At 35.7% G+C, this 22031-nt stretch overlaps 1 protein-coding gene across 1 annotated transcript in view; it reads left to right on the forward strand.

Annotated features, from left to right (window-relative positions):
* SEMA3E (semaphorin 3E) overlaps nt 1-22031 on the forward strand; it is a 143138-nt gene that overhangs the window by 84117 nt on the left and 36990 nt on the right. Inside the window, exon 5 of the mRNA XM_026119366.2 lies at nt 17953-18046. Within this exon, the coding sequence (XP_025975151.1) occupies nt 17953-18046 (94 nt within the window). The remainder of the gene's footprint in view (nt 1-17952; nt 18047-22031) is intronic.

Here is a 22031-nt window from a genome sequence, read left to right on the forward strand (position 1 = left end):
ACAAAGGATACTTCGATGAAATCTGATGGTCCAAAATTCAGTCTGTGAACAGGGGAACTTACTAGTAACTGATGACATATCCTGGAGAATCATACAAGGAGATGGAAGTCCTTTTCATCCTAGACTGTTATTACTAGTTGAGCTGATATAACACTTCTTAAAGCAAAATTATTCTTAAATATTCATGTTTTTTAGCTGAATCTCTTTTTTAGGTAATAGTACGCAGAATAAAAAACAAATCTTTAGTATGCTGGGAGATGGAACACCTTAATCATTTTTGTTGTTAAAATCAGTTTCTTGGTTTTGTTCACATTCAGCAAGTCTCTGTTAGTTCCTTAACAACACTTACAAGTGAATGAAATACTACTATAGAGAAGATCAGTAAATGCTGCTTACAATCTATATCGTCAGTATATTTCTCATGCAAAAATGTAAGTTTTCTGGATTTTTCAGAAATCTCAGTCCTTGCAGTCTCAGGTATATTAGGTCAGGGTTAAAGAACCAGGCTAACAAGTACACCATTCTCTCCCTTTAAATTAGTATATAAGCTTCCTTAGGCACTGGACCTGCTCCCGATTGTGTAAAACCTGTGTGCTGCTACATGGAGTCCAAAATGTTGAACAGTTGGTCCTGCTTACTGATGCAAGTCTTCAGTCTTCATCCCACTCTCCTTGCCACTCTAAAATACTCACGGAATTTATGAGTACATTTTGGAGCTCCCTACATCTAAAAGCCTTCTTGAGGGCCTGAATATCTTCAGCTGTTATCAGGTTTAATTTGTGTTTAAAGATAAAAATTACATTACAAGATTTAGGCCTTGGAAGTCCACTTGAAAAAATTGATTCAGAAGTTCAAGATGAAAATTGACCACTCAGTGTGGGCCTCTACCATATACTTAGCAATGCCGGAGAGATTGATTATTTTATTACAAGAGAGAAACGATGGAGCTTCTTTGGGCCCTCAGCCTCTTAAAATTTGGGTCAGATTGTAATTATATCGGTCCACGTTAGAGGTGGGTTTAATATTGTATATATTATTTATACAATACATACAGAGTGAAGCATAAAGACCAGCCATGCTGATGTACGGATGAACATGAGAAAAAGCAGAGCTTCAAAATAAATGAAGTTACAAGTGCTTTTCTTTCCATTTCCACATATTTCAGAACATTTGCCAAAAGTTTAAGCTACATAATAAATAGTCAGTTGATTTTTGTAGAAGTAATGAAAACACAAAAAAAGAGAAATGCGTAGTATTTAATGTTTTTTGCAGCTGAAACTTGGATAAACTGGAAAAACTCTCCTATTTCCTAAAAACTTGAAGCTTACTTTCTACTTATGTTGTGCAACATTAAGATCTGGGATATTTCCATATGTGAAAGAAATGATACAAATATGTATTGTTGTACTTTGGACAAAGTTTTGTCCTTACTTTTGAGTGTGGTTTTAATTAAGCATGTGACTACAAAGAGGACATCTATATGTATGCATATATATGTATATTTTTTCCTCTCCATAAATTCCATAACAGACTTACTCAGTTTATTCCTTTAAAAAATGTGCTTCCCTTAATTCTATTTCTCAGATTTTCAGTTTAAGTTCTCCTAGCCAGACTGGTTTTACTCTGTCTTTTAATTTTTAATTGCTATGCTCAGTATTTCACTGACAGTTTTGTACCTAGTGAGTTAAAGCAACAGTTCAGACCCAGCCTATACCTACAGTATTACTTATGGGGGTATATTGGTTGGGAAAAATAGGAAAACGGAGGACAAGAGACCGGAGCTGATTTAAAATAAGCACTCAGCTCAGATAAATATGAATGGAAGATATAAAGTTTTGTAAAGTGTACTCATATAAGTCAATGAAGGCATTTGCTATAATAAATGTTTTTTGAACAAGCCTTTCTGAGGAAAGAGGCATTCCTTTGTTTCTGGTCATGTGGTTCTAGTTTGGTCTGTCACGCTCCAAGGTCCAGTCCATGCTGTGCACCTTCCTCAGCCATGAAAGTCAGAAGCACCTCAGAAATTAAGACCTCAGCACGACACTACTTGAAATTATTTGAATTGCACAAAGACACCGTCTGCTAAAATTGAGGAAGGAACTACATAACAAGCAATAATTTTAAAAGAAGGCAAATTTTCATGTCTTCATTGCTCCTTCCATGAACCTCCTGTCAGGCGTCCTGGTACAGTCTAAAGGAAGCAATGTCTGTATATTTAGGAACACTATTTAAGAAAGTATAAGCAACAGGCTGATAAAAATAGAATCCAAGCAAACAAAAACTGAAAAGCAAGATTTGTGTGTAAGATAGAGTGTGGCCCATGATCTTCCTCTTATGTATCACTGTCCTTCCTTCCCTTCTTTTTTGTTTATTACTCTCCCTTGTCAAACTGAAGTTCTAAAATTTTACCCACACTGAAGTCATGGGAAAAATACCACTTTGCTGTTTGCATAGACCAACAGGAAATACATTTGCTACAGCAAAAAGTAGCTGTACTCGTTTCCAGTATGTGAAAAGCTGACCATCAGGATTAAAAAAAGACAGGTGCCATATGTATGGAAGGTTAAAAATAACATATGGTATGTGATAGAGTGGGCAAATTGCAATGTTGTTTTCGTTGACTGATAAGGACACCATGTAACTGCAGGAAGTGGAAGGACCAGAACCCAAAACTGCAGTTCAGCTGCTGGCTGTTGCTTTCTCCTTAGAAGAACATCCTGAACCAACGACTGCTGATCATTTTCCACTAGTTTCCTCCAGCTCAACTCTCTTGCCGCTTGCTCACTTTCTGACTTTCACAGAAGAGAGAGTAACGAACGATTGACAGCTGCTCCCCAAACTCATAAGGCCTAGACATGGAAACAGCCTAATCAGGGAATACAGAGATCCTTACACAGCACAGCTGGCTCACAGCCAGACTCAGCTGGAGCCCAATGATAGCATCATATTCCTTGCATTTTTCTGAATTCATTTTTATTGCTAAGGACAGTTGTACGAAAGCAGGTTTGTTTTTTCTTAAAAACTTCTCTTTTCTTCCCAGCTCAGATCACAGTTCCTCACATCTATCTTGATAATGTGCTCCACAGCTTCTAAGGTGTTGTCAATAAACCGAAAAATGTGATTAAGAGAATTATAATTTGAGGTGGAGACAGTACAAGCAGAGGAGGTGCCTCTACATAAATATCTGAAGTAGAATAAAATAGCAGCACAAACAGACAAATAGGAGATAAATACAGCAAATGCCAATAACAATCTTAAAAAATATATATCATGAGGTAATCCTATTTATAAACAGGAACCAAAACATGTTTCTTAAAAAAAAAATAGTAAACCCCAGACTTTTTATCTGAAGGGTGAATGCTGGTTTATAATGTGTAGTTACTGGGTGAAAGGAACATTTTTTGAGACTGTTGATATTTTTACTAAATATATTGAACTTCAGTACAAGTAAAATCTAATTTTGATTTAAAAACTAAGCAGCTTCTGAATGGAATCGCTTTAAATAGCACAAGATGCATTTGAAGCTTATATATCTATTTGGAATAATGGAAGGTGGGAGGAAAGAGGAGAGTCATTATAGCAGACTTTTGTGTATCCAGATACATAGCAAATGAAGAATATAAAGCTAGATTCACTCTTCCATACGGAACTATGTATCAGCACTATCATTACAAGGGAAATACTTGCTTTGTGCTCAGGAACCTTAAGCATATATTTTCAGCAGTATTTCTTGAGCCAAAAGAAGATTTAACCCTCTGAGTAAAAACTGTAGGGCTTTTAGATTATAATATGTATTTTAATACAAATTAAGAATATAGGAGATTAAGAACATGACAGAATAACAGGACTATATTTTCTACAACCTTAGCCATTGCAATTTACTGAACAGGTCAAAGAGAAACAATTTGGTGGAAGAAAATGTGAGGTTGAGACTCTTACTCTTGGGGTTCTCTAGTCCTGTGTTGCAGGAAAATGTGTCTCATTGGCTTATAACGAAAGTTTAAAAGCCATTAGGTAAGAAAATGGAACATTACAGTCCTTCATTTAAATAATTGGGATTTAAATAATTTGGGATAATATCCCAAAGCCATGTTCACAATCATATCCATACTGTATGGGATGCTGTATCCTGACTGAGTATTTCAGTAAAAAGGCAATGCTTTTATAAAGAGAAGCATTCTGCCTTCTGGTTAATGTCTGCTTTATACTCTCAAACAGCTACAAATTCATCCTTTCCCATCAAAAATAGGTGTGAGCTGTGTCTTACAGAACATTGAGCTCTGTCAACAACGACTGAAGCCAAAAGGAGATTTCAGTCTGAAAAAACAGGCAGAATTTGGTTGCCTAACTGGCAGAGCATTACTCATTGGAACTTATGGAAAATTACAGACTTTAAGCTGCTCAAAACACACAGTAAAAATGTACATTCCCCAAATCATCAATCTGTCTAAAAAAATATTAATCTAACTTATTATGTAACAATTGAAAGATGCTTTGAAATCTTTCACAATGAAATTGTACCATGATACATTACCTATGTTTAAATGTTTCTTTCATTAAAGCTTTTCATGGTTTATAAAAAATATCATGATACTATTTCTTTGGACTTAATATAAATAATTATATTTGAACATATTGATCATATTGAGCAATATATATTGGATTTATTGGATTCTGCCTCAAGCTTGGGTTGTACTACCAGAGTAAAACCAAATACTTTTTTCTTAATCAAATTATTTATAAATTCTTTGACAAACTATACACCCATTTCAAAAACTAAATATAAGCAGATGAATGTAGAAATTTTTTTATAATATTGGTTTAATTGATATAGCTTTGAAATTCTGGGCTGTTCTGCTTAGTTACTATGCTACCTTTCTAAAAACGTGTAATTATAGTCACAGATAGCAACATGAAGCTTTTTTTATCTTTTTCTCCCTTTCTAATTATTTTGGCTCTGATGAATGTTGCTTTCCCAGATATAAACATTTCAACTAATTACCCTGTGTTTTACTGCCATTTAGAAATAAATTGCAAATTGGTAAAAAGAAGAGTGCTGACTTTGCAGATATAACAACTAAGTTGCGGTTTGCAAAAGAGGTTAATACAAAATCTTGTCCGACAAAATACAAGCAAATTAATTGCCCACTAGTAAGTGGGTTAATTACCACTGACTTCATGAAATGCTTCCAAATGTCAAAAAGGCCATGCAGGTCAGAAAAGGTTGGGTGCCTCCAGTGTGTATTTGACTATCATCCAGAAAAGAAAGGGATCTCGCTTCATTAAAAACAACATTCTGTTAATGAAGAAAGCAAGTCAGAGATCCTCCAACCTAAATCTTCCATGAATTCCAAGAATTGAAGCCTTCTTAAGTGCTCTCTGGGAACAAATCTGAGAGAAGTTTTCAAATCAAATAAAGAAAATGAAGGAAAGTGGGGAAAAATTTATCCTGTATCCTTTCTTATCAAATGCTGTTGCAACTGCCAACAGCAGTTGTCACGACTGTTGCTAATGAGGTCACCAGAAAAAAAAAAAAAAAAAAAAGGAAAGAAGAAAATAAAGAGTCTGCATTCAGTCTCTTCCTTTTGCATTTGCACAGATTTCCCAGTTTTGTTAGTAGAAAAATACTGAAATAAGTAATTTCTGTATCGGTCTTTATTTTTTCACCACTAGTTGCTAGCAATCAGCATTCCTATACTGTTCTATATAGCTCAAAATACCTTAGGTGATTTATAATAAACCTTAGACAAATCAGGGGAGCTACCCACAGTCAAACCACTGGGTTTTTTTTTGTTTTTTTTTTTAATCTTAATGAGTTATCTACTCACCAGACCAATTTGTTTCAGTGGAATTAGGAGGCCTTCCAATGGTCCAAAGTGCCACCCCAAGAAGCAGCTTTAATAAATCCAGATAGGAGTTCCACCAAATACAGATAAAGTAAATTCAGAAAGAAAACAAATTATATCCTATTTTTTAACAAACTATGTAGTGACAACAAGACACAGCTGAGTTTTGGAGAAGAGAGCATCTCTGCATGACAAAACCTGTAAGAGAATGGAAGCTGTGGAAAAGAACAGTGCATTACAAATTTTTCTTCCAGAATATGTTGTAAATCTGTAAAGTCTACACTGAGCTGGCAGAATACCATTTCAGATGCCTCATCTAACTCAGTAAACTGCATACAGCTGCATTTCTCCACCCCAGGAGGCTGAAGGGCTAAGTCATCCTTTCCACAATGTGCTCTGGTGGTTTGGGGGAGTCTACCCTAGATGTTTCCAGTCTGATGTATTACTTACTAAGCTATTTCCTCTTCAATTAGCCTGATAGGATTCTGCTTGTCAGGGGACAGCAACTCCAAATTATAAGCCTTTAAAGCCTGTTACAAAGGAACAGCCTTTAGTGAGGCGGCAGGTGTATTTGTATGGAGAACAGTTCAGTCAGGAATTTCAGTCAGGCTGGAATTTCTGCTGTTATTTCTAATTTATGTCTCCCTTAACTTTTCATTGGATGTGGAGGGCAGGGGTAGACTTCTTTTTCAACATATTCTGAGATGTGGAGCAAAAAATAAAGTAATGTTCAGCTTGGTGATGAGCCTGTGCTATTGTCCTTTCTTCCCCAGAAAAAGAAGACAAATTCTTGCTGAAATGAACTGAAAGAGAAGTTAAGAAAGAATGTTCCAGTCATACCTGAGTTTAATTTTCATATGATGCAATTTTTGTGTTCTTGACTAGCATTTGGACATTCTTTCAGCTGCATCTAGTTCTTTTTAAGAAACAGAATGGTATACATATTTATTTCTATTATTCTAGGATATTATTTCTGACATATCTTTTTATAATCAAAACGAACAATGATCTGCCCAGTTATTCCCTCTCCATTCTTTTTTCTATTACCTCATCTCCGCTCTCAGTTTGCAGAGGATTAAGGAGGAGGAACATCTGGTTTCACTGATCAAACAGAAGTGAATGTTGGTCACTCCTTCATTAGATAAAATGTGTGACAAATTCTTATGCTGGAAATATTTGCTCAGAGACACAGTATATCCCTTTACAGCCACTATTTAGAATTTCATCAACTAAATCTTAGCGTGTTTATCAAGTCAATCCATTTATGGAATTGAATATGCAATGCTAAATGCTATGAAATTGCTTATTTATTGCAGGCTTCCCTATCTATAGTTCATGTGAAACTAGTCATTAACCTAGGTGATCTTTAAAGTAGTGTCAAGAGTTCATGTATGTAAAATGATGCTGGATAAGTGTCATAATTTCACAGAATTTAAGACTAGAAGGGATCATTACATCATCTAGTCTGACTGGCCACTTCACAGACTGTTAAGTTGTACCAAAGCATCCTAAAGCCCCAAATTTCTGTTAGATTAAAGCATTTCAGACTGTGGAGGCTAAAATATTTGTACCTTTCAAGAGAGATTAAAATGCCACCTAAGGCCATAACAGGCAGGAAATTAATTAGGTGAGCATTACTGCTACGCTCATAGCAAACTGCAAGTGTTGTGATGGGGTACGGGGGGAGCGAGCGGGAAGGCCCAAGACCCCAGCAGTCTAACCTGAGGAAGTATTTCTATGTCAGCCCAGGAAACTGAGCAAGTACTAGCCAAGTAACACATGGAAAAGATTTTCTGCACCAACTCAAAGTACAGCCCTATCTCCAAAAGTGGCTAATCTCTGATCCTTCAGAAAAAAAGATAAACATATCCACTTGTGACACAGGGAAAACACTTCCTTCCTAACCAGCGCTCCTGGTTATGTGAGAACCTGAAGCATGAGATTTGGTTACAATAATTATCTTAATGAACAGTTGGATATGTGGCACTCAGTAAGGGTAAAGAGATAAGGGCAGTTCTGTTCCTCCCATGCTTTGTAAAGAAAGGAGTGAACGGCAATTGCATATATAGAAAGAAAGGCCAGAAGGGATCACTGGAACATTATATGCTGTCACTCATACTGCTGCATTGATAATTTCTCCCAGATATTGAACTAAAACATATTCAGGGAAATATATATTGTTATTTCAAAGACTCCAGATAATGGCGACTCCACTATTTCTGTGGTAAGCTGTCCCAATATTTAATAACTTTCAGTGTTAGGAAATTGCCACTTACTCAAGGTTAAATTTATCTAACTTCAACTTCCTGCCATTTAACCTTGATATACCTTTGATAGCAAAGTTGAAAAGTCTCCCACTATCTTTTCCACATCTTTTTCATATGTAAGTACCTATATACAAAGATCAAGTCACCTCTTCACTTTTTTTTGATAAGCTGAATAAATATAGCTCCTTAAATCTCCTACCACAAGGATTCCTCAATAATATTTGTGGCCTTCCTGTGAACTCTCTGCAGTATTTTCACGTGTTCTGGAAGTGTAGACACTAGAATCAGACAAACTATTCTATGCTGTGTATATAGGCAAAGTCCCTTTACTGCCCCTCTTTGATATTCTTCTTTTCAAGGATTCAAGAGCACATTAGCTGTTCTTGGCACGGCATCACACTGTTATTGTAGTATTTTGTCTCTTGACCAAAGTTCTTCTCTGAAGCCCAAAGTTATCCCATTTAACTTTACACTTAGCTGAGGCACTAAGTGAGGTACCTTAGTCAAGTATTTGGTAGTTCAAGTGAACATCAGTCTGAATCTCTGCCTTCTAGAGCATTTTCGTGCACTTTAGATATAAACCATGCTTCTCATTTCAAGATATCCCACTTTGGGTATGGTTGTATTAAAATCTACCATGTTAGCTTCTGACCATTAACTTGGTATTCAGAGCATTCCACAACCTGAATGCATCCAGACCATTTATTAACCTATTCGCTTCATTATTATTCATCAACAGTCCTTTTGTGTCATTTGTAAACATTAATTGGAAAGAAGTCAGATGATTATTTAAATCACTGGTAAGTTAAAAAGCTATCTATTCTATCAAGAACAAAACTTAGGAAATCTTTCAGTAAAGGAGGGTTCACTGATGCATACCCAGTATCAACTATACCATGATATATTTCAGCAGTTTATTTTTACCTTAATAACTCACAGTGTACAATGTTTCATCAAATAGCTATGTACTAATTCAAATGTCTTGGAGAAAACTGAGTATTCTGTATCAGCACAGTTGTGCCTATCAGTCAGTTTTATACATCGAAACAGACAACAGGTTTGTCTGACAGGTCCCTCCATACATAAAATGGGGTGAATGACATTAATTACTTTAGTATACTATATAAGGATGGCCGTACTTGAAGTTTAAGGTCAATTTGGCTGATTGGTACAGATTATGAATTGATCAGCCATATGAAGTGAATTTTCCACTGTATTAGACCTGCCCTTTGCAAGATAAAAGACAGATGGTCAGCAGAGAATGAATCAATAGGGAGGAATAATGCTATTATCCCAAAGAGAAAGAAATATTCCACCTGTGTGGTCATTTGAGGCAGTAGGTAAAACATTCCAGTTCTCATCATACCAGTGGTTAGATCTGCCACTTTCATTTATGATGGAAGGTTCTTTCCTAAGTGAGGACGCCTGGTGAAGTCTATGGGACTGTTCGAGGAGTAAAGGTACTACACAATAAGGTATTACTCATCGTAATTAAAAATGCCAAAATACTGAAGGATGACAAGTTTTGGTTAATATTTTTTGCAGGTTTACAAAATGCCCCTCTAATGCTCTATTGTTCTAATTTGTGACTAATAATTTTCTATTTGACTGAAATCTAACCAAATGATTTCAGATTAAAAAGTGAACTAAAAAGAAGTATTTCTTACATTTCCAACATATCATCAAGAGGAAACAGCCAGAGGCTCCACTGGCAGTGGGTCTACTTCCCTGCCCTTTTTTCTAGAACGTCCCACACCGGCATGCCCTGTTGAAGCATCGCAGAAGGCTGTTGACTACCTAGGCATCACTCCATAGGGACAGAGACCACTCCCCCAAGATATCTCCTTTTTTTCTGAAACCCATTCTCAATCTATCTCATGTGTCTTTTGTCTTTGCGCCAAATGCATCTATTGCTCCATCCACCAACAAAGCCTAGATTATAAACCAGACTATAGAGAATTATCCTTCCTTTTTTTCCGTGATCCCTTTTTCTTTCATCCCTGAACATTATGATAGCAGCCATTGAGTGAGAGGAGTTTTATCTGGGATTCACTCTGGTGGGAGCCTCACAACCTCAAGACAAGTTTAGCCTGCCAAAATCAAGGATGCAGGCTGCCCTTGGCTATCAATACTCACCTCTATGTAAAGAGAGTGCAATTCCCCACAAAAAATCTTCCACTTTTTTGTACTACTTTTGTACTATCTGTAGCTACTCTTTCACCTGGGTATTAGACTATATCTCCATGCACAACAATTTAAACCCTATAATTGTAGAGATCCTGTATTCAGTCCATTGAACTTTCATACATACTAACCATCATACTTGTACAATATAATCATAATTTATATTGTTAATAGTTTTCTATGCCATAGGACCTTAACAAGTTTTTTGTCCAGCTAAGGTCATGCAAAGGTGTGTCTCCTAAAATCCTGATCAGTTCAATCACCTTTGCTTGATAACTCTGAACTCCTAAGGATGAATGCCTGTGATTTCTATATGCAGCTGTTACTATTGCCAGCATATTTCACATGCATTAAATCAGGGAAATATATTATTTCTGTCACTTTAGGCTAGATATTTTGACAGAAGTCACAATTTGCTAATCCTTTAGCAAACCCAGACAGCAGTCTGACACAGCTCCAGATTTTAAACATGTTTTTACATTGGAGCCCAATATGTCTTAGTCGTTTAACTGTGGAATAAAATGCATAGACCTGAAAAATACATCTGAATTTGCAGGGAGGATTTAATGTTCATAATATTTTATGCACTCTCATCCCAAAGGACGATTGATCTTTTCAGTATGTCACTGAATAGTAAAGAGGATTGAAAACAGATCCTCAAAAGAAATACTACCCCCCAAATAATCTTAATTATGTCAAATAGTGGAGAACTGACTATTTGAGCTAGTTCTTTGAGGATTCTGCTCCTAATGTTGAATCCCCCTTTGGGCTGAGAAAATAAAATTGAATGGACATGGAGACTGTAATTTTCAATACTGGTAATCCTCTGGCTGTAGACAGAGCAATGTTTTACCAGTGCTTAGATCCGTTTTGAAAATTAGTACTTTGATTTTTTTATAAGCTATTACATTTTGAAAATATATATATATATATTTTACTGCTGGAGCATTCCAGTGTTACTCACCAACATATCCGCATGCCTGTGCTGGTACGCTCATGTAAATAGGCCAGTAGGTTTAAAGGGTAGCATATTAAAGTATTTGAAGAATGGGGTCTTTTAGATGAACTCCATGGGGCTTAGGATTTTTATGGGAAGTATTGATTCATTTTCTTTTTTTTTTAGAATTTGAGTTTCTTAAATGAGGTGGTTGTCTTTGGTTTTCTAATTAAAAGTTTTAGAAGTGTCTGAAAACATGTTCTAGTATTTCGTTCTATCTGAACAATTGTTCATTTTTAATACTGATTTGTACCAAACAGGCTATGTAATACCCAGGATTATAATTATCAGAGTGTTTATACTGCTTATACAATTTTTTTTATATGCTAAATTTTGTCTACTTAAATACCAAAGGCTATGTGATATGAAAGGTCTGTTCAGGCCTGACGCAGTATTTTATTTTCTGTTGTTATATAAGGAATAAATATTTTACAGTATATCATTTTTACCACGTGCCTTGTTGATGAGGCAAATGTACAGATTAAGAAAGGTCATGGAGTTGAGAGTTCATTTTGAAGCCTTATATTTGAATTATAATTTGTGTTGATTTACAGACATGTTCTGTGATTTTTCAGATTTTTTTTTTAATGGTGAAGTCAAGGTTCATCCTTCCTAAAAGAAGCCTCTGCATAGTATATTCACCATGTCTCTCTGTGTCAAAATAAGAATGTAAGGATAAGTGAGTATACAAGAAAAAAAAGTGAAAAAAATATTTTGATAATATACAGAAAGAAAGAATATTTGCAAAAAGTGTCACGTGGATTTATACTAAAAACATTCAAGCACAAGAGATATAATGAAAACAAAGAAGAGGTGTATTATGTGAATTACACTTCATTGTCTATTGGGGTCACAAAATCTCTCTGGATTCACTCAATATTTAATTTCTCACATCAGAAAACAAATCCAGTGACAAAATGCTCTACAAAGCCTACACTTGCTTTGTTTTAACCAACTCACATTGTAAGAAGTTCTATGGTTCCTTAGGTTGTGTGAGTGTGCATGAGTGCATATGGATATGCAAATTGCTAAGTTTTTGGAGGTGCAATGTTAAGATTAAACCAGCCTTAAAAATTATATGAATAAATCAGAACATACATATGGGCAACAAATGCTTTCTTTGAGTAGGAACTGCACACCTGCTATATTAAATGTTTTAAAATAGTCTTTTCTATAGACCAAAGTCTGTTACTGTCTTGGAGATTTCATAAATTACATTAATTCCTATGGCACTAAAGACTGTCAATGAAGCTGTAAGGTTACATTCCCGTTGGGTGCCTAACTTGATGAAGTTTTTAAATCACAGTCTTTCCCACGACTTGCATTATTGTCTTGTTGCTTTGTTTTTACAATGATGTTTAGAAGAAAATAAATTGAGCATGTGGAACTAGTAAATCCAAGTAATATCCCCTGTTGGGGGACAAGGGTCTTGGTGTAATTCTCATTGAAAACAAATGAAAAATTGCAATGGACTTTAAAATGTAAGTGTTTTGTGAGAGGATATAGCCCTGCAACCGAAAGTTAACCCTTTGTAAGTGAAAGCAGCCCTGATGCTCTTGTGCATCCGTGTACAGACACGTGAGGAAATCTGAACACATGGTCTGCTGAGTAGGAATGCGAAAATCCCCTTGGCAGCCCTTGCAAACCTCCTCCATTTGAAGCTCTCCCTCTCACCCTGGGCTTCAGTCCCCAAGTCTGATGAGCCTAGGGAATACCCCACTCTATCAGGTGTCTTGGTTGGTCAGCTGGTTCATTACGACGTTCTTCTCTCTCAGGGTCAATGTGATCCGTCTCTTCCCAGAAGTCTTTCTTCCTTCTCAAGCAAGGTACCATGACTAAACAGAGTCAGTCTTTGCTGTTGACACTTTCTTCTTTGATGCTTTAGGAATTATTTGAACAGAAAAAATAGAATGAATTGCATCACACTTGCATCACATGGCTTTTTTCATACTTTCAAAAAAAATTCATAGTTCCTCACAAGCGTTGCATCCTGTTTTACATTTCCCCCTTTCAATGGACTTTGCAGGTGAACATTCTTAAGGTTCGTCATTGTGCTCTTTAAAAATGTTTCAAAATACATGACCACTAATATGTAAAACAGAAATAGCTCTTGCGTATAATTTTATTCTTACTTTATGTCTATAGAATTATGAAAACATAACTATAAGACTAAATTTTACCCAGTGAGTTAGAGCAATAGTGAATATACCCAGTGTTAAGAACCATATTCACAAAAGTCTGCCCAGTCATAACACTCTGAGTTACTAGCCCCCAATATAAATTACCTGGACTTCTTAAAAAGAAAAAAAAAGAAAAGAAAAAAGACACAGTTGTGCTGAACAGTAGACCTTAGCTGTACTGTTCAAGAATATACATACATAGTTAACTATGTAATTAAAGATTCTGAAGTGGTTTAAATTTCTTTTAAAAATGCCAATATGATATGTTTTACTTCTTTTATTTACCTGTAAAACATTAAAAAATGAAAGTTAAAAAATATCCCTTTACAGAAAATAAAAATATTTTTTATCTTAAAAATAATTTCATAGGAAAAAACAACCAAAGCCCCTATAATTTTAAGTCCCTGATTTAGTGAGAAGACATGGACATAGCTGAGAATAGGCATAGGTGCTTTGCTGAATAGGAGTAGAAGTAAGCATATGTTTTAAATTAATCGCATGCACAAATGCTTTCTTGAACCATAGCAAAGCAGCACTTGGCATGAGAAAAAGCAATTTTCTGCAACAAAAGTTAAATGCAGACTTTAAATTTTAATGGCTCTGATTGACCTTTTTCTTCAGTATTATTTATAACCTACATTCTTCTTCATTGTCTAAAATTATCAATTCACATCGAGTTAATGGTAAAATGGTTGCTGCCCTTGGAAATATCTTCTTTTTCTTTTTAAACTACATGATTATTTTAATAATAGTTGAAAGTGTATTAGGTTTCCTGAGCCATAGGCATCATAAATCAAACCCAGAGCACCATTTTTTTTCCCAAACTACATGTATAAATTAGTAATTCCACTCCCAGTCCCCCATATGTCTCTTTGCGTGACTTTCACCCTAACCACTGAAAAGGACCCGTAAAATAAATGGCAATGTTGAATTGCTGTGTTTATAATCTGTGAGGAAACTGTCAGTTTACTTCTGACATTTCTCAAAGGATTCCAATGTCACAAACAGCAAGAAGGGTTAGAATTATAGTATTAGCCTTCAAAGCTGATTATTAATGTGTAACGCTTATTTCATTTAAATTAGCATCCTGTGGAAGCTGACACATCTAACACCTGATCTTCAGTTACATGCCCCAGCGCTAGGAATAACTTATTGCAGCCATGGAAGATTTGGTACGCTGTCCTAAAAGGTGAAGGTGGAAAATCTCTCTTGGAAGGAGTCGTTGCTTACATTTTACAGTGACTTTTCAGACAGTTTCATGCATCTGCAAGCGTTTATGAGATGCACATCCTGCTTTGTGTCAAAACTGATGAGATCCACTTAGAAACTCCTCCGAGTTGCACTGAAATCCAAATTTTGTCTACCTTCACTGTTAGTAATGGTTTATATATTTAAGCTTCAATCCTTATTCAGAAATTCCAGCTGTTGAAATATAGATAATGAAAGGACACTATGTACAGAACCTAATGTTTTCATTATATGGTTATATAGTTAACTATAAACATATATGTGCCATGAATCATAAAAGAGAGGGGTTTATCTCTGCTGTTGATGTCATTATGATTCTCAGAGAAAAGGTTCTCTGTGATAGTAGAGGAGTTAATGGTTAGGGGTGATAACAGCAAAAATCCAGTTTTAGTTAAGTTGTCCTATGTGCAGATTTCATGTTTATAATAAGGTTTGCTATTTGTGTTCAGGATTTCTCCGGTGGAATATGCATTCATGTGCTTCTGAAAGGAATAGGTCTATTGCATATAATCAGCATTTGCAGTATTGTCGGTGCTTTAAGCATACAATAAATTTGTCTGGGTATTTACAAATGAAAAGACAGTGCACATATACTTGGAAATGTCTGGTCGACTTCTCTGGGTAGTACAGTTTCCATAAAGCATCAAGCGTTGTTCGATAGCATAGAAAACAGGCTCAGCAGCTCACAACAACTCCCATCTGTAGCACGGACATGCCCCGTGGTTGATGATGCACAGGTGGGATCTCTTGCCTTCCAGTACAAAAAATTCAGCTCCCTATATAGGATTAAACATAAACCACAAAATATGAGTAATAAAACTTCTTCAAGTATTGATGCGAAATATTTTTGTTTCCGCACCTCATCTTGTACACTTTGCTTGGATATGCTTTTCTTTAATCCGTTTTAAATTTGTTGTTTTTTTCCTTAGCAACTCCATTTTTGTTTTATAGTCAGAAAAAGTGAACAGACAGCATTAGGACTAGAAAAAAAACTATTAAATCTGTAACTCTCAATTTATCTCTCTACTTATTTCTAAATCTTCCCTTCCAAAAAAATTGTGGTATTTTTCCTTTATTGAACTGATATATTGACAATTAGTTTAGTCAATATCCTAGAAGAGAAGCTTTTTCATAAATAATTTATATTTTAATACCTGATTTGTGAAAAAAAGAGCATCAGGCAGTCAGGTTCTTTTTAGAAATACTTCTTAAATCACATTTTATGACAATAATGACTCCCTAGTCCATTTGTGTGCTTTTGAAAAGTTTTTTCTTTCCCTTTCTGAGTTCTTCTTACTGTTCTTTTTCTACCGTTGACCCACAATATTATGGTATTTAGTTTCGAAACAGAACTGGTATGTGATGTTTAAAAAGTATGGAATGGGGTTGAGATTTCCACACACCAGGAAACATTTCTTCTCTGTTTGACATAGTGGGAATAGTTACTACTGATGTGCAATTGAAGCTGATTCAGCAGAAAACAATATGTCTGCAACACCAGTCTCTACCCAGGATGACTCTTTTCTGCTGCCTTATCTTCAGCTTTAACATCATTCGCTATACAGGATAACGTGCCTGGGTTTGGACAACACAGGAGCTTCTGGAAAGACGAGATTTTGAGTGCCTTCTTACCTCACGGGTTTTAAGACTGTTTCTAATGTTTCCTTGGTTTTTGCTTGTTATTTTTATTTCACAATGGCTTTTATATTTCACGTACATACAAAACAGATGTTTTATTTTTCTGGAGCTGTATTCTGGGTTACATCCCAATTTTATGGAAACTCTCCAACTAATGGGATTCTTACTTTTTGACCAGAAGTTACAGCAAAATGGCATGTATTATTTAGACAGATGGGAATAGACAGGCACATCGGCTTGGCTGATCTGGGGACTAAGGACTGAACAATGTTAATGTTTTGAAGTGGAGGAGCTTGTGATGAATTCAAAATAAATTGCTTTAAATGAAACACATGGAGAAATTCCATTGTTCATCAGAGTGGGAAATAATATACAATTTTCCCACTTTCCTTATAACCTTTTCTTTCAGTACTTAGCTCTTTTATTATTGTTTCTCTTGCCAGTTTTCCATCTCATGCAATGGGCAATATCTCTTCTGTTTGTTTGTTCCTAGTATGTATTTTATGTTTGTCTTAGGAGAGCATAACTAGCATAGGTGAAACTACCAGAAGAGCAGGGAATATTGCTATTGGCCTAGGAGCAACTGCATTTGCTTGGGAAGGGGCAGGTTTTGTAGGTTGTTGGATGGGATGGGTGGACATTAAGTGAGTGATCTGGAAGGAGAGGGCCAATATAGCGTTACAGAGAGCAGACACAAAGCCAGGTTTCTGTGTCTATGAAAAGCAAAACTACCTCAAAGTTCTAGGTGACGTGGGGTCTTGTCACATGTAATTTTATGCCTGACAAGACATTCGCCTTTAGCATATTAACAACCTGAGTCTAAGATTAGTTTACTTGAGTAGGTAGGTTGAATTTCTCTGATATGTTGACATAATCTGTGTTTCATTAGCCTTTGGAGTAAAACTGTGACATAGAACTTGAACTGTCAAAATATCATAATGCGTATTAGTCATGGGATTGATGGGTGGCATATTTTTTACGAAGTGTTCATAGGTTAGCTTTCTGTCTGTTTGGCCTTTTATTCCTCTTATCTTTCCTCCATGTTTTGTTGTATTTTTTTTTTTGTTAACATATATATACAAAAAGTAATCAGACAATTTTCTGGTAAATCCACTGCAGAAATCACATCTGCTCTGAAAACTCTAATCAGGGATTCATTCCTAAAACTTACTTGCATGGAGAAGATATATAAAAGTCTCAAAGCTACCAACAGAAGATAACACAGCATGATATATTAAACAGTTACTCAAAAAAAATGTTTAAAAGGGAAAATACATTCCATGGTTAGACATCTATCTAATGTTTAGATAATTTGGAGAAAAGATAGAGGAACATTTACTCCCTATTGCCATAGAAATGAAACACTAATTTTAGTGCATTTTTAAAGACTCTTTTTGGGCAGTGCACACATAAAGGTGCTTTGTAGAAATTTTCATGACAAATATAACAGTAAGCAATCATAATTGTGTTTTCTCCCGAATGAAGTCTGTCCAGAACAAAGGTATAACTAAGTTAAGCTGGTCTCTACGGGTTTTTTTTTTCTTTGCCTGTAGGGTTTATGCTGTTTTCTGTGATTTTTTTTTTTCTTAAAGGATCATCTGTTTCAACTGGAATCGCACAAATTTGAGAGAGGAAGAGGCAGGTGCCCTTTTGACCCCCGTTCTTCCTTCACCTCCATCTTAATTGGTAATGATCTTTATGTCACAAACTTCACGGTCCTGTCAGTCTGTCATCCTAAGTCTCTTTCTTCAGCACTCCAAGGTGTTGTCAGCTTTTCATTGCAACCTTCCACATGTCAGACTTAATCCTAATGGTGCTGGCCACATTAATTTTGCATTCCAGGCAGCGATAACTTCAGCCAGTGTGTCTCATAAAAGTGAGTAGATGGTATATTATGTGCGCCATTCTGCAGGGGTAATTGGTTGTCATGTAATTTTAGGAATAATAATTTCCTGCTTTCCTTCAAAGCACAACAGTATGTTTAGCTTAGTCTTTTACACCTGTGAGAAATATGCAAAAATTAGTATTTTTCATCTTCAGAGACTTAATCTGAATAACAGGCATCCTATAAAAATGTTTGCAAGTTTAACCTTTCATATCTGAGGCATTTGCTGTTTATGTGAAATATAGATTTTTAAAGCTCAAAATAGAAGACTTTTTTTGACACCTTCTAATAAAGCTACCCAAAACTTGCTTTCTGATGATTCTCTGTTAGGAGGGTTGATCTTTTACTTGATACATATAAAAACAGGATTCAGTCTAAGTCTTACAGTGCCAGAAAACTGTGTTGAGATAGCACTCCACTGTGCCTTGCTGGTGAGTATATCACACAAAGTCTGGGACCTTAGACGTTCTAGTATAGCAAACCATGTGTTTTTACCCATTAATGTGTTCCTGAAAACATTTTGTGAGATAAAGTAAATACAGTCTTGGCAATACTATAGTACGTTGGCTAAAAATAGACTGGAACAGCAGGTAAAGGGTGAAAGTTAGATGCATTTAGGGAGTAACACGTTGGCTTTGTGCTTTTAGGAAACGTAAACAAGGTGAAAACTGAGCATTCAAAAGGAATAGTCACTGAAAGAGAGAGCTAGAAAAAAAGAGCCCAAGGATCAAGTAAAAATTTTCAACTTTTCAGGGATAAAAATGGTTTAGGATTTAAAGACCCTTCAACATTTACTTTTGACTTCAAATCTTAAAAGTGGATCTTAAAATCAGACTGCTAAAGTCTCTAATTATGAGCTAAAATGATATTGGTCACCCATAGCGATAGGGAACTATTGGCTATGAGTGACAGACATATTTTTACAGGCCAGGTCTATTCATTCCTTTACATCACCAAACTACTTAAAAGAAGAATCTCCACTAATAATGTTAAATCTTTCAAATTGTAGTGATTCCTCAAAATATTGCTAATCAAACATTGTTCCTCAAATTCTTAATAGTTATTGACTTAAGTAGTCATGAAAGAATTAGAAAAAAAAGGTATTTTGACTGACCTTCCAAAATCCATGAAGTAAAGATTGCTATGCTTATCCTCCACACTTGTTTCTAAATTCTTCCTGCAATTTTTAACAGGTTCCAGCCTTAGCTCGGCATGAGAACAAAGATTCAGCCCATGGAATTTGCTGTAGGCCTGAAACCTCATGGTCTAATCTTGAAGTCCTTCACAACCTTTACTCAGACATAACTAAGTAAATAAATTAACCTGATCATGTTCCTACTGTGAGATCAGTGTGAATTTTATTTGCTTAAATGGAAGCCAGATTGTCCCACTGAACACCTCAAGACCGATGATTATTGCTCATTATCCTGGCCTATTCATTAGTTTGCCTGAATTGTGGGAGGTCCTATGGATCCTTATAATTTTACTTGAAAGAGATATTCATTATATAAGCCCTTCCTCTGATATAAGGTGGTTCTTGAGCATCCACTGACAAAGGGTTATGAGATCCAGCTCATAAAGCTAACAGTTGTGTAAAGCAGCCAGAGTAGGAGCAGGGGGAGGTCACGTATTTTTATCAGATCACTGATACAAGTGCAAAAAACAGACAAACTTTCATCTTTTCATCAAGAGTAATAAGACCTGAGAAAGTTATTTAGAGGCTGCTTTCTAGGCCTCCACTGGGAAATCCTGTCTATTCAAGTTTACGAAACTAATTAGACAAAAATGATGGTCTTGCAGAAATAGTCACACCTACTCATGTTTCTTTACTGACTATACAAGAATTGTAAGAATTTTCATTACGAGGCTATTTATCATTTAGACACAAACAAGGTTTCAAAATTAGGTGGAATGCCAACAGTTTTCTGTGAAACAAAGATTTCTTGAAATGTCAACTTCATTGAAAATGTATTTTCTGTTAGGAATAAACGTAAATCTTCACCAGGAAAATCAGCTTTCAAATACAAAGAATAAATAGACTGGTTACAACTATTTCTGAGAAAATTCAAGTGAACATAGAATTGCACTTAAAAACTATATGAACTTTCTAAATGGTGTTTATTATTTTCATTTCAATTGGAAGTAAACACTATTGAAGAATAGCCTAAAGAAATTTGTATTTCTGTGTATTCTACTGACTGGAGACACACAGTTTATCAGATGAACAGAATTAATTCCTCAGTCTGATCTTCAGATTACAGAATGTAGGTCCTTTAGCTTTGCACATATCAGTTTGAAGAGGGTGAAAGACTTAGATGTAAATATGGGGCATATTAAAGTTTTTTTTTTTTTGAAAATGAAGTTGAGCCCTCTAAGGCTGAGTGTACTTTAAAGAAAGATGATGCTCCTTCGTTCAGCCAGAGTCCTGGTCCCAGCACATGGTGGGCATGTCCCCATTGTCGGAGCTGCCAACTGCACCACGCACTTGTGAGTGCTGGTCCTCTAGTCATCCCTCCCAAAGCTTGGACGTTCCTCTCCTCTTTGTGAACTCCATTTTTTTTTTAGAAATTGACTCTGTAGCCACAGGGGACCAGAGCACAGTCTGGCCTCCTCCTGGGATGGAGTCAGAGCATGCCTGGAGCCTGCTTCCAGGGCTGCCAGTGGCCTTGGCCCTCCTGCAGAGATGCAGCCGATGTGTGTGTCCTTGACCAGGTTGTACACAAACCTGTTAACACAGGCTTTCACATCCCAGCTTTGTCTTTTTCCTCTCTAACAGAATGTTTCAAAATCTGCTTCCACCTCTGTACGAAGCAGAACTAATTCAGGTTAATACGCAGCGGTCTGCACCAGGGTGGCAAATGATGAAGAGTGAGGATTAGACTAACAATGAAACTTTACATACCTTTGATAAAAGTTTAAACGCTATTCAGCTTGAAAGATCGTCTGCAGCATACCTAATTAGAACCAGATATAGTTAGATTAATTTAGGAAGAAAGAGAAGCTCTTGTGCTGTATCTGTTCATGTATTTCAACACTTCAGTTAAAATTCTTTCTTCAACAAAACAATAGTTCGTGACTTGGCTTTAAAACTAAATATCCATGCTGTAGTAAGTTTTATTACAGGTTATCTGACCCCGTGGTAAAGTAGCTTGTGATGAATTCTTCAGTTTATGAACAATTAACTTTTAGAAATTTATTGTCAGCATCAGGAAACAGAATGGATGTTGGATGGCATACAGGTTGAATAAAATGTATGTGTTTAGATAAATTTATAATGTTTGGCTTTTATTTCTAATGAACTCTCCCATCTGCTTCCAATAGCCAAAACTGCTTTTGATATCAGATCATGCACACTGATTAACTTAGACCACAGTAGTTCTTGAAAGCTGATAAATTAGTTTATGCCTGTGTGTTTTGATAGCTGTAATATTTCATCAGCAAGTAGTGATAAACTTTTATTACATTTGAATATTTTTCCATCAAAAGAATCCATTCTGATAATAGTCTCTGTTAGAACAGTTTTAGAACAGTTTCATACATTTCTATCTTTTTTATTTACTCTAAAAAACAAACTAAAAAATGACATTTTTCTCTCAGAACAGAAGACAGAATAATTGAGTGACAGACAGAAAAAAAACCAAAACACCTAATATACTAGGATACTTAGTTATTCACCAGCTCAGGAATAATTAACCTCTTTCAAATTAGTGGTTTTCTACTTTGAAAAGTATCAGTATGTGAATTTGTATTCTAATTTTAGTTGTGATTAATGAAAAAATAGAAAGG

Source organism: Dromaius novaehollandiae, chromosome 1, assembly GCF_036370855.1.
Source record: "Dromaius novaehollandiae isolate bDroNov1 chromosome 1, bDroNov1.hap1, whole genome shotgun sequence".
NCBI lineage: Eukaryota > Metazoa > Chordata > Aves > Casuariiformes > Dromaiidae > Dromaius > Dromaius novaehollandiae.